Source organism: Haplochromis burtoni, unplaced genomic scaffold, assembly GCF_018398535.1.
Source record: "Haplochromis burtoni strain Fernald_Lab_line unplaced genomic scaffold, NCSU_Asbu1 Contig_176, whole genome shotgun sequence".
Lineage (NCBI taxonomy): Eukaryota > Metazoa > Chordata > Actinopteri > Cichliformes > Cichlidae > Haplochromis > Haplochromis burtoni.
The window spans coordinates 568,026-586,159 of NW_024582537.1; the positions used below are offsets into that span (position 1 = coordinate 568,026).

An 18,134-nucleotide genomic window follows, 5' to 3' on the forward strand; every position below is an offset into this window, starting at 1 on the left:
CTTGACTGTGATGGCAGAGTTAGAAAGGAGCATGCTGTGCAAATTACAGACAGTATTGGACAATCCTTCACACCCTTTCCATAAAGTGCTGACCAGTTACTGGAGGATGTTCAGCCAAAACTCATTCCACCACAGAGTGGCAGTCACAGAAAACTAGCAATCACCTCCATAAATTAACTGAGCATTTCCCCGGAGCGTACACATGAAAGGAGTCATGCTGGCAGCATCTGATCAATCACAGTTATGTGTAAGTTCACTGGCAGAAGAGCAGCTGATGTTACAAATGAAATAAAAGAAACTATACGAAGAGATTAAACACATAATACAGACTGAAAGCGACACAGCTGCTGCAGACAATGAAGAAGAGCTGGGGTGAGAGGAAGAGTGTGCAGTAGTTTGACATTAAGAGTGCTGAATGAATGAGTGAGCAATTTAAGTGCTTTGGTCAGTGAGACTGGAGAAGAGATGCCAACTGCCTAAGTTAACAGACTTATCAAGATCACAGCCTTATCTTTACATGACAGGAGAATCTGATGGATTATAAATTGAGGATTTCATTAAACTAATGTCTAAAGGACAGTTTTAGTTTTTATTCTTTTGATTGCAGCCCTGAGAGCAATAAAAGATAAATATCAAATAGACTACACTTTAAACTGTTAGCAGTCGGACGTACCGCCCACGGGACATTGGATGGTTTAGGGGACTAATAGGACTGCTAAGGGGTTAATTCTGTGTGCAAATTGGGTATAAGATCAGCACCTGGAAATAGGTACTCTGTTTTAGGATGACATGTTAATGCTTAGAGGAGTGGGTGGTAGTATCCATCTGTACTATCCACACACAGAGGTCAGAAAGATCCTCCAGGATATTTAATAATTTTCAATTAAATGTTATAAAGTTCATAGATACGTATCAGCCAGAACCTTCTTCAAGGACAAGATTTACAACTATACAAACAGAGCAGTTATAGAGTACTGAGATAGATACTGCACATATCTTGAATAAGACATTGTCATGGCAACAATAGATGCAAACTGAGCAATGTAGCTAAAACGATGGTATTACACTAAGTGGTTTTAACATCTTTCCATCTGAAAATGTGATTTTCTGTCCACTATGCAGTATCAGGGTCTTTATCCTGTTATTTTGCTCCTTTATTCTTTTTTTAACAGGGTAGGTTCAGTGATCCGAATGAAAAAGTTCATGATTCATAATAGACACATTTCAGGACATTTCTTGTAGTGTGGGGTATCAATATGATTCTGTCCTGTTTCACCAGTGAATGGTGTTTATTTTCAGTGACACCAAAACAAATTCCTGTCGGAGTGTTGCTGTTGGCAGAAGAAGCAAATGTGATGGTGCTATCACAGCACCACACTGGGCCCGATGCTAATTCCCTCTGCCAGAGCATCTGTGCCGAGCTTGGCCACTGGATCGGGATTTGGCAGGCAACGCTCGAGGCAGCAGGCCGTGTGTTTCTTAAGGCCGGAGTCTCCCCTGGGGTGACAGAGAGGGGACAGAACAGGGAACAGGTTTCTTTGCTCCAGCGCCAGCAGCACGGCTGTGTGTGAGCACGAGTGTCGATGTGTGCACTCACTTGCGGGAGATGGCGAAGTGGTGGGAACGCCTTCGAGTTCAATGCAGAGTGAAAAAGGCAGCAGCTGCTGAGTGAAACGCCAGCACTGTGCATTGTTGTCATATATTGTTCTTTGGAACAGTGAAGCTGTTCAGGCTGAGTCGGATACTCCTCACGGCCTCACCAACTTTTACAGCCTTCAAGAAAACTAATGGAAGCTTCCTGGAGTTATGTTGTTGGTAAAACCACTGTATTAATATTAATTATCAATTAACATTATTAAGTCCGGTGCAATTGTCGATTTTCTTTATGTCTTTACAACATATGACATTCAGAAATTATAAAAATGACGTCTATCGTTTTTCCTTGTTAGCATCAATGACCAGTAACTTTTCACTTGGAAGCTTCCCTCTGAAAGGGCAATTATCAGATCATGATTTACAATATGTTACAGTGCTTCACTGTTAAAGGCTTCCTGAGAGTCTGTGCGCTGCACAGAAACAGAGCTATTAACCTTTTTAGTCCTGGCTTCATACTCAACTGAATGAAATTATGCACTTAACATTCAAGGCTGAGCTGACGACAGTTTCTCCTGCCCATACGTCACAGTGTTATAGCACAGAGCGGTAATGGGATTGCATAATGTAAAAATGGCCCAATTAACACTAAAGTGGACAAAGTGAATGGTAACGTTTACGTCTGCATTTAGATTTACTGCTTGACATCTTAAGTGCTGCATTTTTGTTGGCTTTGCAGTTTCAGGCCTAAGAAGATGCCCGCTCCAGTCATCGCTCCAGTCTTTCTTTTCTGTCTTTTTGTTTAGTTTTGTTCTGCGATGGGGGGAAAACATGGATGAGCAGAACATCAGACATATGTAGGCGGTACCACAGATGTCTCCTACCAGGCTACATGGAGTTTGCTCAGGCAGAGATGGGAATTATGCGAAAATAAATACAATACATTTGGAACTTAGGAACAACACAATGTTGTCATATAGTATCTAACGTATAGAGCAAAAGTCATTAACCACCCCTCATTTTTATCATTTCTTTGATTGAATCTCTGAAAACTATCAAAGATAACAGCTTGACAGACAGAAAATATTATTATTTCAAAAGCACGGTGATTCCAAAAGAAGTATTAGTCAAAAGCTTGGCATATGTTTGCAGAGTGTGCAAGGTGACTTTAATTTGTTTTTTTTAATGAAACTGGACAAGTGGAGGAAAAAAAAAAGGGCAAAAAAAAAAAAAAACTATCTGCAGCAGGTGAACGGTATCTAAAAGTCATGTCCTTAAGAAACAGAAAATAAAAACCACAGGACTCAAAAGGGATGCTGTGCAATAGATTCTACATTTGCAAAGCTTATACATTTTTACTCCACTGCTTAGTGAAAGGGCCAAAAATGTGACCACTGTTACTCAGCGAAGAAAGTCAAACAAACGTCAGAGGGTTGTTTGACCAGTCGTGTGATATCAGTGGTTGACTTTAGTTCCATTAAGTAGATTTGACCCCAATGCTGCAAAAACAAAAAAGCCAAATGTGCAGTCTGTGCAGCAGGTATCATTCAGCTGTCAGTGCCTACTCAAATCAACATCTAGCCACCTGTAGCATAGCTCAGACAGATGCTGTTGTTGGCTTGGGACCAATGGGAACAGGGTAGAATACAAAACAGGAGTACAAGAATGCTGCATATTGTCTGTGTGTGAGGCAGCTCGCACACAATGCGAGCCTTCATTTGGTTTGCTTCCATTGTGCCTGGGATTTCTTGGGTCCTGTCTCAGCTGAAGAACAGAAAAGTCTTCATTCAGCCTGCTAGGGCTTCTTCAGACCTGCCATTGTCGTGGCATCTCATCTCTCTGTCGCAGTGTTTTCCTTTCCCTCGAGGATGATTGATACCTCTCCGCTGCAGAGACACGACTTTATAATTGTCGCTCAGCAGACTGTGCGGTTTGGAAGCTTCTGACTGATACCGGTGCCGCCTCACCTCTTCGTTTCCTGTTCTCAAAATAGGAAAGTCAGAGAGGATTTAGATTACTTGCAAGGTCAATGAGGCAGTCTTGCTAAACGATACTGAATATGGTTGATGGTTTAATAATGCAGCCGCCTTGGACTTTCACTCAGACATTTCTCTCTTCTGTGCCTCCCATGGCTGTTTTAACCAACAAAACTTGGTGAATAGCTACTTTTACTCCTGAATGCACCCGAATAATTTAGGAGTGATGTCATTCGAAGTAGCAGCACTGTGAACACACTGTTTAATTTTGCCGTAAAAAGGAGAGCCAGATGATAAATGGTTGACCTCCAGACTGAGCCTGCTCTGAATGATTTAGTCAAAGCAGCCAAAGAGTGCCTCGAAAGAATGGCTCCTTTAGGGGGAAAAAAAACACAGACACACACACACAAAACTTTTCTTCTTCTTACGTTTTCTGAGGAAGTGCCTGAAAAAAGTCGTGACAGGCTTGTTAAAGCAGCCCCCCCTCCTCAACACACACCACCCTAACAATGCTACCCACCACTGTTCTCCTTCACTGTTGCTCTTCTGCTCTACTGGTTGATGACGACTAAGAGGATTTAGCTCAGCCTGCTGCAAAACCCTTGGTTCCCTTCAAGTTAGACTAAGAAGTGTAGGAAAATGTTCGTGTGAACTTCACTTTCAGTTAGATGGGATTTTCTTTTGTCGTTATTCTGAACGGAGATCACTTTTAGGTGCTCACGGGCCACTTCTGGTCACATGTTTGATTGCAACCTCGAAATTAATTAAAAAGCCAAAGTTCCTAAATGTGAATATTTGGTTGACACTTGGATCAAATAGAAGAGTAAGGGGCTCATAATACCCACTATCCGGCTTACATCAAAATAATATCACATTAGCTGTTATAAGCCGCCGTGTCTGCCGGTCGTGCACGTCTCGATTTCAGACAAATTTTACACATCAGCACTGGAAGTGAAAACCCAAAGCAAAGACATACTTTTGCAACACCTCCCTCTGCATAATCTGTGAATCCCCGAGTTTCTGTACTGATATGTCATTAAATCTGTGGTAAAAATCAACATGATCATACACTTGTGTCTTATGTACACTGTATATAATGGCAGCTAATCCCCCACTCTAGAAAGCGACAGCTCTAAGAAGACTTATTAATATTTGCAGGAGTGCCTATTATGCAGGAGATGTCCATTAAAGTCACAGTTAAAGAGTTCTAAAAGAAAAATGTCAACAGAAGTTTAAATGAAAGTCTTTCTGGCAACATGGCCTAAAGGCAGTTTTTTTTTCTTCTTCTCTTCTACTAAATGTGTCAATGCTACAACCCACAAACGTTTCTACAGAGTCTCAGGAGGCAGAGTGGGTCGGTGGCTCGATCACGCCGGCAGCATCTTTGGGCAAAATACAGAGGATCCTTTCTGTTTCGAAAATGGGAAATTTTTGAAACGTGTTCAAACAAACATGGAAAAACAGTGTGACATTATTTTTCTGTGTTCATAAACCTATTAGTTTTGGCACGACCCCAACACCACTGGGTCTAATGTAGCCCCGAACAATGACAGAGCCTCGACCAGACATTCACGGTCTCTCCTGACCTCCTCCACACACATATTGATAACAATTAATAGGTCAGGAGAGTTAAAATTTGGATTCAAAAGACCTGTTTCCATCATTGGAGTCCACTTCTTGTGTAATCTGGCATACGTCAGCCATAAAAATAGCTACTTGAAAGCCATTGAGACAATTTCTGATGAGGCTTTATTGAACACTAGCTGGATCAACTGAAGGGCGGGATGAATCTTGCACGTCTTGTGTTAAGTCTTTACTGGATTTTTTCCTATTCCTTTAAAGACATGAATATTAGATACTGTTCATTTGCTGGAGATAGCTCTTTGGGAATCATCTTAGTGCAAAAATCTTATTTTTATGCCTGTCAAACTGTGTTATGTGTTGCATTTTTTTTAATAGTTAGGTGCAGTTTTTATGCCTGAATGAGTCACAGGTTATACGACTGATCTGAAAATAAGATAAAAAGCAGCCGATGTTCAAAGAAAAACTTTGATAGACCATCAGAAAGCCTGGGGAACTATAAATTACAAGAAAATCTGACTCCATGGATGGAAACCTGAAGAAGTAAAGGGTGGCTCGAGACCTTTGCGCAGTTCTGTACGTGTTCTGTGCAATTGTTGGCCGTCATCTCTTTTCCTGAGCGTGTTTAGTAAACTCACCATCTGGGTTGTTGTGAATGACTCATGTGTTTGTGCTTATTAAAAACACCCCAGCAGTACTAAACTAAACATGTTTTCCTGCCTTCATCTCTTTCTGCGTGTCTGTGTTTAGATTGTGCAGTCTGACCCTGAAGAAGCTGGTCGTCATGAGGGAACTTGATAAAGAGCTGATTTCTGTGGTCATAGCAGTAAAAATCCAGGTACGCTCTACATACAGTTATAAACACGACACAACAGAATGTGGTTTGTGTGTCCTGCTTGAGGTAGTCATGTTGATTGATCTCATTTTGGTCATTTAAAGAAATGTTTTGTTTTAAATGGTAGTACGCATCATTTTAGGTCCTTCATATGCACACTCTATAAAGTGTTGCAAAGTAAGTAGCAGCTTTCAGAGAGAGTGCATACTTTCAGCATATAGTGCTCATTAAATGAAACACCAAAGGGTTAGTATTTTTTAAATTATTTAAATATTCATGTGTGTTTTTGCAGGGCTCCAAACGGATTTTAAGGTCCCATGAGATTGTGCTGCCACCCAGTGGGTCTGTGGAGACTGATCTGGCTCTCACCTTCTCGCTGCAGGTAAAGGAGAAAAAAAAATCATCACCTTAAAAAAAAACAACAATGAGAAAACTCAAACATATGTTCCCAAATAAACCATATGGGAACAGGTCTTAACTCTGCATTTGTTCTTCTTCTCCGAGGTAACATCTGACATTGTTAACTATGCGTGGGATGAGGTTTATTGCCATAGTTGCCATGGTAACACAGTTCCATTATAGATCATTTTGAGTATTGTAAGAAATGAAGAAATGTATTTTCCGCAGTGCTGAAAGCATGTATTAGTCTTTGAGCGTGCACAGATATTAAGCCTGGCAACAACAAAATCTGCATCAATTTGCGCACACACACGCGTTCACTACAAGCTGGAGGCTGAGGCAAACTTTAATGGCGTGTCTCTGGACTATTTTCAGTCAGCTCGGTTTCAAAAACAAACCCACAGGGTGATGAAGAGGCAGATTAGGCGACTTTTAATTGAGGATGTTTGAATTGCTCGTAATGCAATAATTAGCATTTGTCATTTTAAGTGAACAGTTCATCAGTTTATGATTATGTGCAGCTGACTCGAAGGAAAACTACAGCACCTCTCTAATGAAGGAACTGTCCCGCAGTGCTCCAGTTTGCCTCGCTGATGGTTTTGAACACCAGTGCTGGCTTTTTCTATGTATTTGTTTTTGTTTTTTTGTCTTTTTATGGACTTTGAGTGAAATATAGAATATCAACAGACCTTTGCTTTATTGTTCAAATCTATACTCCAAGCTGTGGGTCCAAGTATGAATGAGTAACTTACACTTTTTCCTCCTTGTTTTCCTGTTTCTCTCACACTCAGTACCCACACTTCTTAAAGCGGGAAGGAAACAAGCTGCAGATCATGCTCCAGCGGCGGAAAAGATACAAGAACCGAACCATTTTAGGCTACAAGACTCTCGCGATTGGATCTATCGATATGTCAGAGGTACAGTCTTGCCCTGCATATATGCTCATGTTCTTCGCCTCAAGTGTTAACAGTGGGTTCAGGAGCTCTGCTGCACTTGTGTTCTGAAGACTCTCTTTAATAGCAGAAAAGTGCCGGTCATTTTTCTACCATCGTGCCAAAACACTTAAAACACTTAAAAATAAGTAATAATTGAAAGCCTTAAATTATCCTTAACATGTCCCTCTGTGTGGATACAGTTCTTTTTTTTTCCCCGTTTCAACCCAGATTATGATTTTTATCAAATAAATACACGTTTTATTGTTGTTCAAATTAGAGGCTTATAAGTTCTAATAAAAGTATCTTCTGAATTAGGGCTCATAACCCAAAGAGATGTTGGGCAGCTTTTTGTGCTCATCCAAAAACCAAGTGACTGATTATGAGCCCTTGGCACAGACTTGTAAAAGATCCTGTCCTATATAGACTCTCAAATTAAAGAAACACACAGCGACCTCAAATCTCAAACCACAAGTCAAGCTGTTGGTGTTGTTGTTGCATTGGTTGTCTGTGGTCATTCTCTTTGCAGTGGTTTGGCTTTTACTTTAATAAATTTTGTGTCTTTGTTGTTTGCAAGTCATTTTGTGCATTGTGTTGTTGTTTGTAGGCATTTTTTAGTTTCTTTTTGTGTTTTTGGTGAGAATTTATAGTCAGTTTTGGATTTCTTAGCAGTTTTTTTTAAATAATTTTGAGTTTCTTTGCTGCTGCTTTGAATTATGCTGAGGCTGAGTACAGTAATATATCATATCTTTGTCATGCCTTGTACCTCGTTGTGGTAGTGAACAGCTGCTTCACAGACTCTGTACTGAATGTTGTCCAGCAGGCCTGGGGTTTTTTTTTCCCATCTTTTCAAAATCCAAATAAAAAGAAGGTAACTTGTCTTTGAAATTTTTCTGTAACCACCATGAAGAAAATTGACAGTTTAATAGCAATAGCACAGGTTTAATGCATTTATTCTCTTATACTTTTAGTAGATGAATCTTTTATGTTTTAGATGCAGTTCCATGATCTTTGCATAAGATATTAAGCATTTGTAAAATCATCAAACATATGTACAGCGGCATCAGAAAGACGCTAAAAATGGAGGAAAAAATAGAAACAGGCTTTTTGTGTTTTAAGAAAACCTTGAAGACACAAATGAATGGCTTGATTTCACTGCACATGATGCTGATCCACCAAGGAGTTCCCATTTGGCTGACAAAGCTCAGCGGAGCTTATTAAGGTCACATCTCGGCAGCTGAGAGAAGGATAAAAAAAGCATTAATGCAGCTGAGATTGGGGGGGGAAAAGAAGAAGCACAGAGCTGTACTGACTCGAAAGAAAGAAACAGTCCCTACAGTTTCAGCTAAAGGATTTAAATCTGTGAACAAAACCTACCACATAGGATACAGTGTAAGCTGCTGCAAGGGGATGTATGCAGTCTCGTGAGACTGTTGGAACAGAAAGGATCGGTCTGATTTTCAGCAGTATTGTCCTTAAGTGACCTGGGTTTGTTCTCTGCTTAGGTGCCGTGGAAGAAAGCATTTGACCTTCAGCTGTTTGTGTGAAGCCTCTTAGGTAGTGTAGTACCTGCAGGAGGTGACTGAACTGGGCATTTCCTCTCTCGCTCATGATGTTTGGCCTCTCGCAGGTGATGCAGCACCCGACAGAGGGAGGCCAGGTTCTGCCTCTCTGCAGCAACCAGAAAGACATGCTTGGAAAAGTGGCAGAGATCTGGATCTTTTCCCTGTCCAGTCAGCCAATAGACCATGAGGAGGCAGCCCTGCAGGGGGGACAGAAGATCAAATGCTCTGGTATGCTTTGCTTCTCATTACCCCTGATGCTCTGAGGCAAAAACAGTGTGACGCCATCATAATCACCTAATATGCTTGATGAGTTAAACAGAGTGGCGTTTCACAGGGTTTAGAGTGTTTTTTTCCCCCACTTCTCTTTCTCTAATCACCATGAAAGCAATAAAATCCAGGTAGCATGCAACATCATGCATATATTTAGAAACTGGCTGGTTGTCAAATTTTAAAGGGGTCATCGAAAAATGTATGAAGCATCTTCTACACTCAGTCTTTAATCTGCCTGCTGTCTCCAGATAACTACTCAGAAGAAGAGTACGAGAGCTTCTCCTCAGAGCAGGAGGCCAGCGATGACGCCGTGCAGCCACAGGTGATTTTATTTATTTGTTTATTTTTAAAGGCTTTTGCAGTTTGGGGGGATAACATGTTTTACATTATTCAGGTCAGTCTGTATTCTCTCTGTATTGGTTTAAACATGTGTCCTTCATGTTTTCAGGATCTCGAGGATGACGAGTATGACGTGAGAAAACCAAAGAAGCAAAGGAGGTCGATTGTAAGGACTCCCTCCATCACCAGAGTAAGAGATGTGAAACAGCAACTGCAGATCTACTCTGAACATCCTGCCTGCAGGGAAACAAAGCTTTCTCTGTGACAGTGAATGTGTGGTTAATTCTCCATCCAACCACAGCGTGACAACTTAAACTTTAAGAGTTTGGCCTGATGAAGAAAGCCGTGTTAATTAGAGAGCTTTAGATTAATTTTGTCGCCATTTTCACCTTTCTGCACTCTAACAGCTTAACCAAGGTTAATTGGCTTCTCTTGTAAAGATAATTTAGTTTCTTTCTTTATCTTGGCACGTGTCCTGAACCGCAAAAAAATAATTCCAGATTCTGTTGAAGCTCTGTTGCTGCACTGGGCCTGGGAGTCCAGTTGACTCGTGGGTTTTACTTTTCATTTGTTTATACCTGAGGTAAAACTACTACATAGTGCAAGAAGGTTCTGGATGCAGAAAACTTCTATAAAAAAAGCGCCACACCTATAATTAGCTGCTTTTCAACAAACCTAAACAGCAGATGATGGATGTTATAAGGCTCAGCAAGCCAGAGCAGCAGATGAAAGCCTCAGAAAGCAGATGGAGGATGATGTTGCTTGATTATTGATTGACATGAGCACACACTGCAAAATCGATACCCGGCCAACACTGCAAATGTATCTACTGCTGGTAAAATTACTAAGTTGGGCTCAGCAGTGGCTGCAGCTGTTTTTTGTACTGGCCGAAGTAATTCAGAACTAGGTCACAATCTGACTTGCGGCTCTGCGTTTGTTCTCCTGTGTTTTAGCAGCAGAACTTTAAGCAGCGTGTGGTGGCTCTTCTGAAGAGGTTCAGAGTTTCAGATGAGGTGAGTGTCACTGTCTTGCGTTGGTCTGGTCGTCTGACTGTGGAGCTGCAGAGCCATCGGATATGTGATGTTTTTGTATTTGTGAAGGTGTTGGACTCGGAGCAAGATCCTGCAGAGCCACCTCCCGATGTGGAGGAGGAGGATGTGGACCTGGACAGCGTGGAGTTTGAGAACCCCAGCGACAGCGGCCCAGACATGGATGATGACGACAGCGTCCTCAGCACGCCGAAACCTAAACTCAAGTGAGTGACATACTTATCCATGGTGTCCATGGATTTCCTGCTGGTTAGACTACATGGACTGTATATAAAAGACAGATGTAGCTTCTGGTCTTTCTAATCGCCAGCAGGGGGCAGTCCTCTTGTTGCAGACATATCTTTTATTGTATATAAATCTGTAAGAAAAGCACCTTTTGCTCACTTTAATCTGTGACCTCAATTGAGTTTATGTTCTCCTTTGTATGGTGGCCCTGAAAGGCCAAACGGACTGCAACTTAAGAAAACTCCAGCAATAAGAAAAATGCTGCAAAAGCACACAAAACACAACGCAAATGGGGAAAACGACAACGGAAATAGGAAAAAACAAAACAGAAATAGGAAAAAACTGATTTCCAAAAGCACAAGGGAAGTGTTTCTGGGGAGACAATAACCCGACGGACCGGTTGCAGGAACCAAAATATGCTAATAATTGCGCTGGGAGACACTTAAAAGAAGTGGAGGATCTATTGGTTTTGTGAGGAAAGAAAAGATGAGAGGTAAGTTAGTGTTAGCCTAACTATTAGCCTAAAAATCCATCATCAGTATTATATGAATCGTGATAAAGGACACCTACTATGTTTTGGGTTCCTGCAACTGGTCCGTCGGGTTATTGTCTCCCCAGAAACACTTCCCTGGAGTTTTCTTAAGTTGCAGTCTGTTTGGCCTCTCAGAGCCACCGTACCTTTACAAGTTTCAGCTCTTTGTTAATACAGCACAATGTTTATTTTGTAAATAGTTTTCCCGTTTACAAGATATTCCCTCAAATATTCCTTAAAATAGACAACAAAGGAGGGGCGCGCTTTAGGATGTGGCCTCTTTGTGACTGACAAGGTGTGAATCTGCGATTTACTTGGTGTATCAGTCAAATCTGGCTTCTCTGTGTAAGTCGGCAAACCAGTTCACAGCAGCTGCGTCCATTTTACCTGCTCTAATGTAACGTTGGCAGAAATTCTTTTTAATTTGTTACAGTTGGTCCATATTTTTCCAAAAATATTCTGAATAGTGAAAATGTTTAAAAACGATTTATAAAACGGTCCAAAAGACTCATGTGTTTATGTTTGGGAAACAGGTGCAGAGTTTATTGGGACATGTGCAAACTTACTTGGAAATATAATATGCAAGTCAAAATAGAGTTTTCACAACTCAAACGTTTAGATTTGGATTCCTCACTCCATAAGACTGATTTTCAGTCCAGTTCTTGTGTAATTTGGCATAGATCAGCCGTTTCGCCCTGTTTCTCTTTCTTAGGAATGGATGCTTGACAGACTGAACTCATTTCTGGCCGTGTACTTACCCCCTCACTCAGAGGAGACTGCCAAGTCAATAAACCTCAGCAGGTATATTTACATGATGTGAAACAAATGTATTTTTCTTCTGTTTCAGGCCATATTTCGAGGGTCTCTCCCTCTCGAGCTCTCAGACTGAGATTGGCAGCATCCACAGCACTCGGAGCCACAGGGAGCCTCCCAGCCCGGTGAGACCCCCGACACACGAGCACATTGTGAAACACCAAATGGCCTCCAGTAGTTTCTGCTTATCTTCCACATTAATTGTTAAACTCCTTTTCATAAGAACAGATGCAGCTACGATCAAGAAAAAAAGGAATAAACGAAGGAAAGCAGAATAATAAAGAGGAAAGGGAAGAAAAAAGTTAAAGATAGAGGAAAACAGGAGACAGAATAGGACAAAGGAGAAAAGAAAAATAAACAAATGAGTTAAGTAACATGTGAGTGAACAGCTGGAGACAGGTGAGCTGCTCTGATGGCTCTCAGGTTTTTCCTTCAGCCTTCAGGTTTATCCCTCTGGTTGCCTGTTTGCGAAACTGTAGGGCTTCAGTTGAACTAACAATTCATGATGATATGTCGAGTCAGACAATGCTTTACTTTCTCTGAAATTAAAGTTTCCCAGAGTCCATCAAATCCAGGTGATGTTTATTATTCTTCCCACAACCTCACTCCAGGTTGACCCAGATAAAACCAAGTGCACCGGGGATGACGGCGTGTCTGATAACATCCCTTTTGTGAGTGTGAATCTAAGCTTTTTCAGATTGATGCACTGACTCAATATTGTATTTTTATTATATGTAAGAAAAGCTAAAGAAGATCTCCTGTGTTCTCTGTAAGACTGTCAATAAAACCTGTAATCCAAAGACGATCCTTAAGGCATTTAAGATGTGAAAAAGTGTTGAAGAGCAAGAATGCAGAAACACATCTGCCAGCTCTTAGCTCATAAACACTGTTCCAGTTTTTCTCTGCTTCTGTTTCCCCTCAGGAGCAGCCAGAGGCGGTGACCCCAACCACAGAGCTGGAGATGGACAACATGGACACGTTTTTAGAGAGACTCCCACCGAGTGGCAAAATGACCAAAACAGAGTCTCTTATCATTTCATCCAACAGGTAAATATACATAATTTAATGATAACACACTTATTTCAAGCCTGTAAAGGCAACGCTGTAAATGCGCACGCATGATTCTTCATGTCTGAATGCAAAGAATTGTTTAACTTGTCTCTCTTTTCCTTTGCTTTTTTTGCTTTTAGGCAGGAACCAAAGTTGGCAGGGAGGCGAGGCAGGAGCACGTCGCTGAAGGAGCGCCAACCCAGCAGGCCCCAGAATGAGAGGGCCAACAGCCTGGACAATGAGCGGTCTCTGGATACCAGATGCCACCTACAGGTAGGAGGGTAGAAGTGCAGGGGAAACCAAAAACAAACCAAAAACTGTGAGTTTTCTTGTATTCACAGGTGTGGGAAAGATTTTCTGAATATTAAAGATTTTGGCATTTAGCCTTTATTTGACAGCGGGGAAAAATAGACAAGAAAGGAGGGAAAACGTGTCGAGGGAAGACACATAACAAAGGGTAGCAGGGTGAACTCAAAACCAGGCCGCCTAATTTCAGCCAGAAAGCATAAGCCAGTGCACAGGAACGTTAAAACAGTTAATATGAAGATAATTCTCAATTCAGGCAAGAGAGTCACTGTTTTGGCAGCATATATGTATAGGACAGAGGTGCTTATTGTAATGACCGTCCGTGTGTTAATGTATTCATAGACATGTCTAATAGATTGTGCCAGAAAAGAAAAGTACGAGATCTTACATTAACATGAACCTAACATTAAGGTTTACCTATTTTACTTCCCTAGATTCCCAGAAAGACAGTGTATGACCAACTTAACCACATCCTGGTATCTGATAACCACCTCCCTGATAGTATCATCCTCATCAACACGTCTGACTGGCAGGGCCAGGTAAGCAGCAGGCCTTTTCAAAGATAAAGGTCTTACTTACTTGTATACAATTTTCATTTAGGTCATTTAATTAATTAAATTTTCTTTGACCAGTAGTTTTTAAGTGTTTAAAGATTTACAGAGCATTAATTATTGGCTTATAATGGAGTCCCTCCTCTCTCAGTATCTTTCAGACATGCTGCAAAACCACCATCTGCCAGTGGTCTGCACCTGCACCACGGCTGACATCCAAGCTGCGTTCAACACCATCGTCTCCCGCATACAGAGATTGTAAGTCTGCCTCCCATGCTTTATGAAAGCACGCACACTGTGGATTAATGTTGCAGTAATGCAGAGCTGCGCTGCTCGTTTTTCTCCCTAGCTGCAACTGTAACTCCCAGACGCCTGTTCCTATAAAGATAGCGGTGGCCGGAGCGCAGCACTACCTCAGTGCAGTTCTGAGGCTTTTTGTGGACCACCTGTCCCACAAAACTCCTGACTGGCTCGGCTACATGAGGTTCCTCATCATCCCTCTAGGTTTGTGACGGCGTAGCTCTTGTCTCTTCTGTTGTTAGGTGCACCAGTGAGGTCATGTTTTTGTTTAGTGGGATTAGGCAAAAACTACTTTGATGATTTTCTTTAAAGTTGGTACAGAGGTCGAGCACGGACAAACGGAGGCCCATTAAACTTCAGGTGGCGCTTACAGCAGAAGCAAATGGTTAGCATGGGTGGAGGACTGGGGGCTAGAGGTGGAGCTAGACTGTTATGCAAGATTATCCATGTAGCCTTTGAGCATACCCCATCACGTACGCTATATGGACAGAAGCGTTGGGCCACCTACACATTACACCGACAGGAACTGCGAGGCTATACTGTGAAGCTCCCGGCACACAGTTTTTGTGCTGATGTTAATGCCAGAGCTGCTTTAGAGCTCTGCAATTAGAGATTCAGCAGAGCTTGGGCGACGTTTACACACTCTACACCTCAGCACTCTGCAGTTGAGCTGAGCTGCTGTGGTTCCTAAATGCTTCCACTTTTCTTCAAGAGGAGGCGCAGCTTCCCTCGAAGGGCTATACTAAAACGTTGATGTTTTATGTTTTTATAACAACATGCTGACCTATGCGCTAGAAGCATTACATACTAAAATGATGTAATTTATTATCTTCATATCCATATGATTGGAGCAGAATCGGCTGAAATCTTTGCCTTCTATAAGCTGTAAACCCTTTTTAAAGATATATTCATTTGTGACTGCAAACTGAAACTACTGCTACTTACTTGGAAAAAATTACTTTATATGATTTCTCACATAAGTTATTTTATTGGGTTTTGCTTTCCAGACCCATTTTCTGTCAGTCAGTCAGAATCAGCTGTGAAGCTGCTAAACAGGAAGTCATACAAGGCTCCTTTCTCAGTTCTCAGTTTGTGCCTTCTCGATTCCTTTCCTCACATCTTAGTCCCTTCAACCAGGGAAGAAAGAAGGAGAGAGGAGCTGAGGCGACACACATTTATCAAAATCCTTAGACATCCTTGCTTCAAAGTCTGCTGTATCCCTGATATAACTGTGTTTGTGACTTTTTTATTTTTAAGGCTACTTCTAATAAAAATCAAATAGTTGACCAATTTATAAATAACTCAAACACTTTATGAATAGACATAAATTATTCTGCTCCTTCCCTGGTTTATATATCCCAGCTGTGTGCAACTCTGTTATACGCTGCAAAAATACTTCTGCAGAGGATATAAGTGTGCATCCTCAATTATATCTCCTCAGGCAAGCCTCCTCTGTCCTCCGACCTCTGACCTCCAGATAGATGTTGGGATCCAGTAACGTCCTTTAGCATGGCATACAGAGGCACAGGCAGGAGGACTGAGGACAGAGGAGACAAGGAGGCACAAATGAGAGAAATGAGAAAGCGACGTGCGCTCAGGGCCTCACTGTAAGGAAGCAAAAACAACTTTGTGGGATTTGACCACTAAAGCTAAAAACTTTCATGAGCCGTCTGGATATTTCAAATTTTCTGTTTGTTTTTTTTCATATTCGCACATTTGTGAAAAGCAGACCAGCAGCTTTTTCAGCTTGTGCTCTACTAATTTTTCAATATTTAAAAGTGCTGTATTTGTGTAAATTGCAGTGCTGCTTGTTAATATTAGTTTTAACCTTGTTGTAGTGGAAACGCGGTGGTGATATTGATGTCAAACTGCAGCAGCTCTGCACTGTTTTTTTTAAATCACGACTCTCTCTCTTTTCCATTGGCTTTAGGTGCACATCCAGTCTCCAAGTATCTCGGCACTATTGACTATCGATACAACAGTTTGTTCCAAGATGCTGCCTGGAGGGACCTGTTTCACAAATCAGAGGCTCCAGTTGTTGGTGGGCTGTCACGCTTTTCTTTGAACAACATAACACTCATTTGTTCAAAGTTTAAAGAGCTCTTAAAGAGCCACGGAAATTATTTTAACCAGAAACATAATTATGATGTTACATGCTCACCAGCCACTTTATTAGGTACACCTATTTGCTTGTTAACACAAATATCTAACAAGGCATTAACCTGCTGAAGCTCAAATTGAAACTCAAAATGAGGGAGAAAGGGGATTTAAGGGACTTTGAATGTGTCATGGTCGATGATGCCATCTACTTCCCATGCAACCATCTCTAGGGTTTTACAGAGAATGGTCAGGGAAAAGAAAAAACAACATCCAGTGAGTGGCAGATTTTCTTTGAGCTGCCTGGACAGTAACACTGAAGAGCATCTCTAAATGCACAACACCCCAGACACTGAAGCAGATGGGCTACAGCAGCAGAAGAGCACACCAGATGCTTCTCCTGTCAACTCAGAACATTAAACTGAGGCTACAGTTTGCACCAAAGTTGGACAACAGACGAATGCTGCATGTCTGGTGGTCTCAATTTAAGCTCCTACGTTCGCTCAGATCATCTCAAAGGAGTTTATTGAACATGACAGAAAGTTTTCTATACTCAAATGGCTTCCACAGTCACTGGATCATAGTCCAGTGAAGCACCTGTGAGATGTGGGGGAACTGGACTTTCTCATCAGGGATGTGTAGCCCACATATCAAAATCTCTGAGGAATATTTCCAGCACCTTGTCGAATCTATAACAAGTATTATGGTAATTCTGAAGGCAACAGTTGACCCATACCGGTACCAGTAAAGTATACCTAATAAAATGGCTGGTGAGTGAATACTGTATGTTGCTGACTCTGTAATCAGGTACTAATCACCGTCTCCCTTACAGTCCAGGAGAACCCAGATGTAGTTTCCAGGGTAACACAGTATATGGTGGGAGCTAACGGAGCTCATCAGCTCCCTATCGCAGAGGCCATGCTCACCTACAAGCAGAAGAGGTACGTGCTTTTTTTTCTCAGGATTTCACCCTCATTTAATGACAAAATAAAGTTACAATCTAGTTGTTATCAGAGATGCATGGAAGCCTTTGTTTTAGGCGTTACAGTCAAAAAATCTGAGTCTATGTTTGCTCTAACAAATGCTTCTAATGCAGAGCTTTCAGTATTTTTAAACAGGGTTTCAAATGTTTATTTAAAGAGAAATCCACAGTGATAAGTTACTAGAATCTTCCTGAACATTACAAATTGAATTAAAAATACCTGCACTGCATATATTATTACGTATATGCTGTAAGTATGCTTCTGTGGTGCAAGTTACTCACACGCACAAGAAGGTTTTAAAGCAAACATTAACTACGGAGAGTAGATTATTAGACATTTGCTAGTAGTAAACAGCCAGCTTAGCTCAGGCAAAGATTAAAGGCCACAGAAATGAGGTGCACCTTCTGGTTTCCATTCAGCCCCTTTTTGAAAGAAATACTGAGTGAATAGTTTCACTAATGTTGCAGGGTTTGTCTGTTTGTGTGGGGGTGGGTAGTGTGTCTTCTAAGCATCACTGTGTTTCCATCACTGTGTGAGTGAATAACATGATTTATCTTTGTGTTGTATGTTTTCTTTCTTTGAAGGAAAAAGAGCTTTCATTTTGATTTTGCAGTAAGGTATTGTGAACGATAGTCTGTTTCTCATGTAGCCTGGTGATTCATGCGCTTTCTCTGTGGTTCACGCATTTCTCCTTGAACCCTCCCATTGTTTTTTGGATCTTGTCGCTTTAACAGCTGG

The 18,134-nt window shown here is 41.4% G+C and overlaps 1 protein-coding gene across 3 annotated transcripts in view; it reads left to right on the plus strand.

The window, feature by feature from the left end:
- The window catches only part of pacs2 (phosphofurin acidic cluster sorting protein 2), a 64,774-nt gene that overhangs the window by 34,444 nt on the left and 12,196 nt on the right, over nucleotides 1–18,134 (plus strand). The window contains exons 2-19 of one of the 3 annotated variants that reach the window (XM_042225615.1): nucleotides 5,901–5,988; nucleotides 6,278–6,367; nucleotides 7,176–7,301; nucleotides 8,947–9,109; nucleotides 9,400–9,473; nucleotides 9,600–9,680; nucleotides 10,444–10,503; nucleotides 10,591–10,745; nucleotides 12,144–12,234; nucleotides 12,721–12,780; nucleotides 13,032–13,156; nucleotides 13,300–13,432; nucleotides 13,900–14,004; nucleotides 14,168–14,274; nucleotides 14,366–14,520; nucleotides 16,247–16,357; nucleotides 17,246–17,354; nucleotides 17,981–18,013. In XM_042225615.1, coding sequence (XP_042081549.1) covers nucleotides 5,901–5,988; nucleotides 6,278–6,367; nucleotides 7,176–7,301; nucleotides 8,947–9,109; nucleotides 9,400–9,473; nucleotides 9,600–9,680; nucleotides 10,444–10,503; nucleotides 10,591–10,745; nucleotides 12,144–12,234; nucleotides 12,721–12,780; nucleotides 13,032–13,156; nucleotides 13,300–13,432; nucleotides 13,900–14,004; nucleotides 14,168–14,274; nucleotides 14,366–14,520; nucleotides 16,247–16,357; nucleotides 17,246–17,354; nucleotides 17,981–18,013 — 1,866 coding nt within the window. The remainder of the gene's footprint in view (nucleotides 1–5,900; nucleotides 5,989–6,277; nucleotides 6,368–7,175; nucleotides 7,302–8,946; nucleotides 9,110–9,399; nucleotides 9,474–9,599; nucleotides 9,681–10,443; nucleotides 10,504–10,590; nucleotides 10,746–12,143; nucleotides 12,235–12,720; nucleotides 12,781–13,031; nucleotides 13,157–13,299; nucleotides 13,433–13,899; nucleotides 14,005–14,167; nucleotides 14,275–14,365; nucleotides 14,521–16,246; nucleotides 16,358–17,245; nucleotides 17,355–17,980; nucleotides 18,014–18,134) is intronic. The other 2 variants (XM_042225617.1, XM_042225618.1) reach the window with 2 other exon arrangements.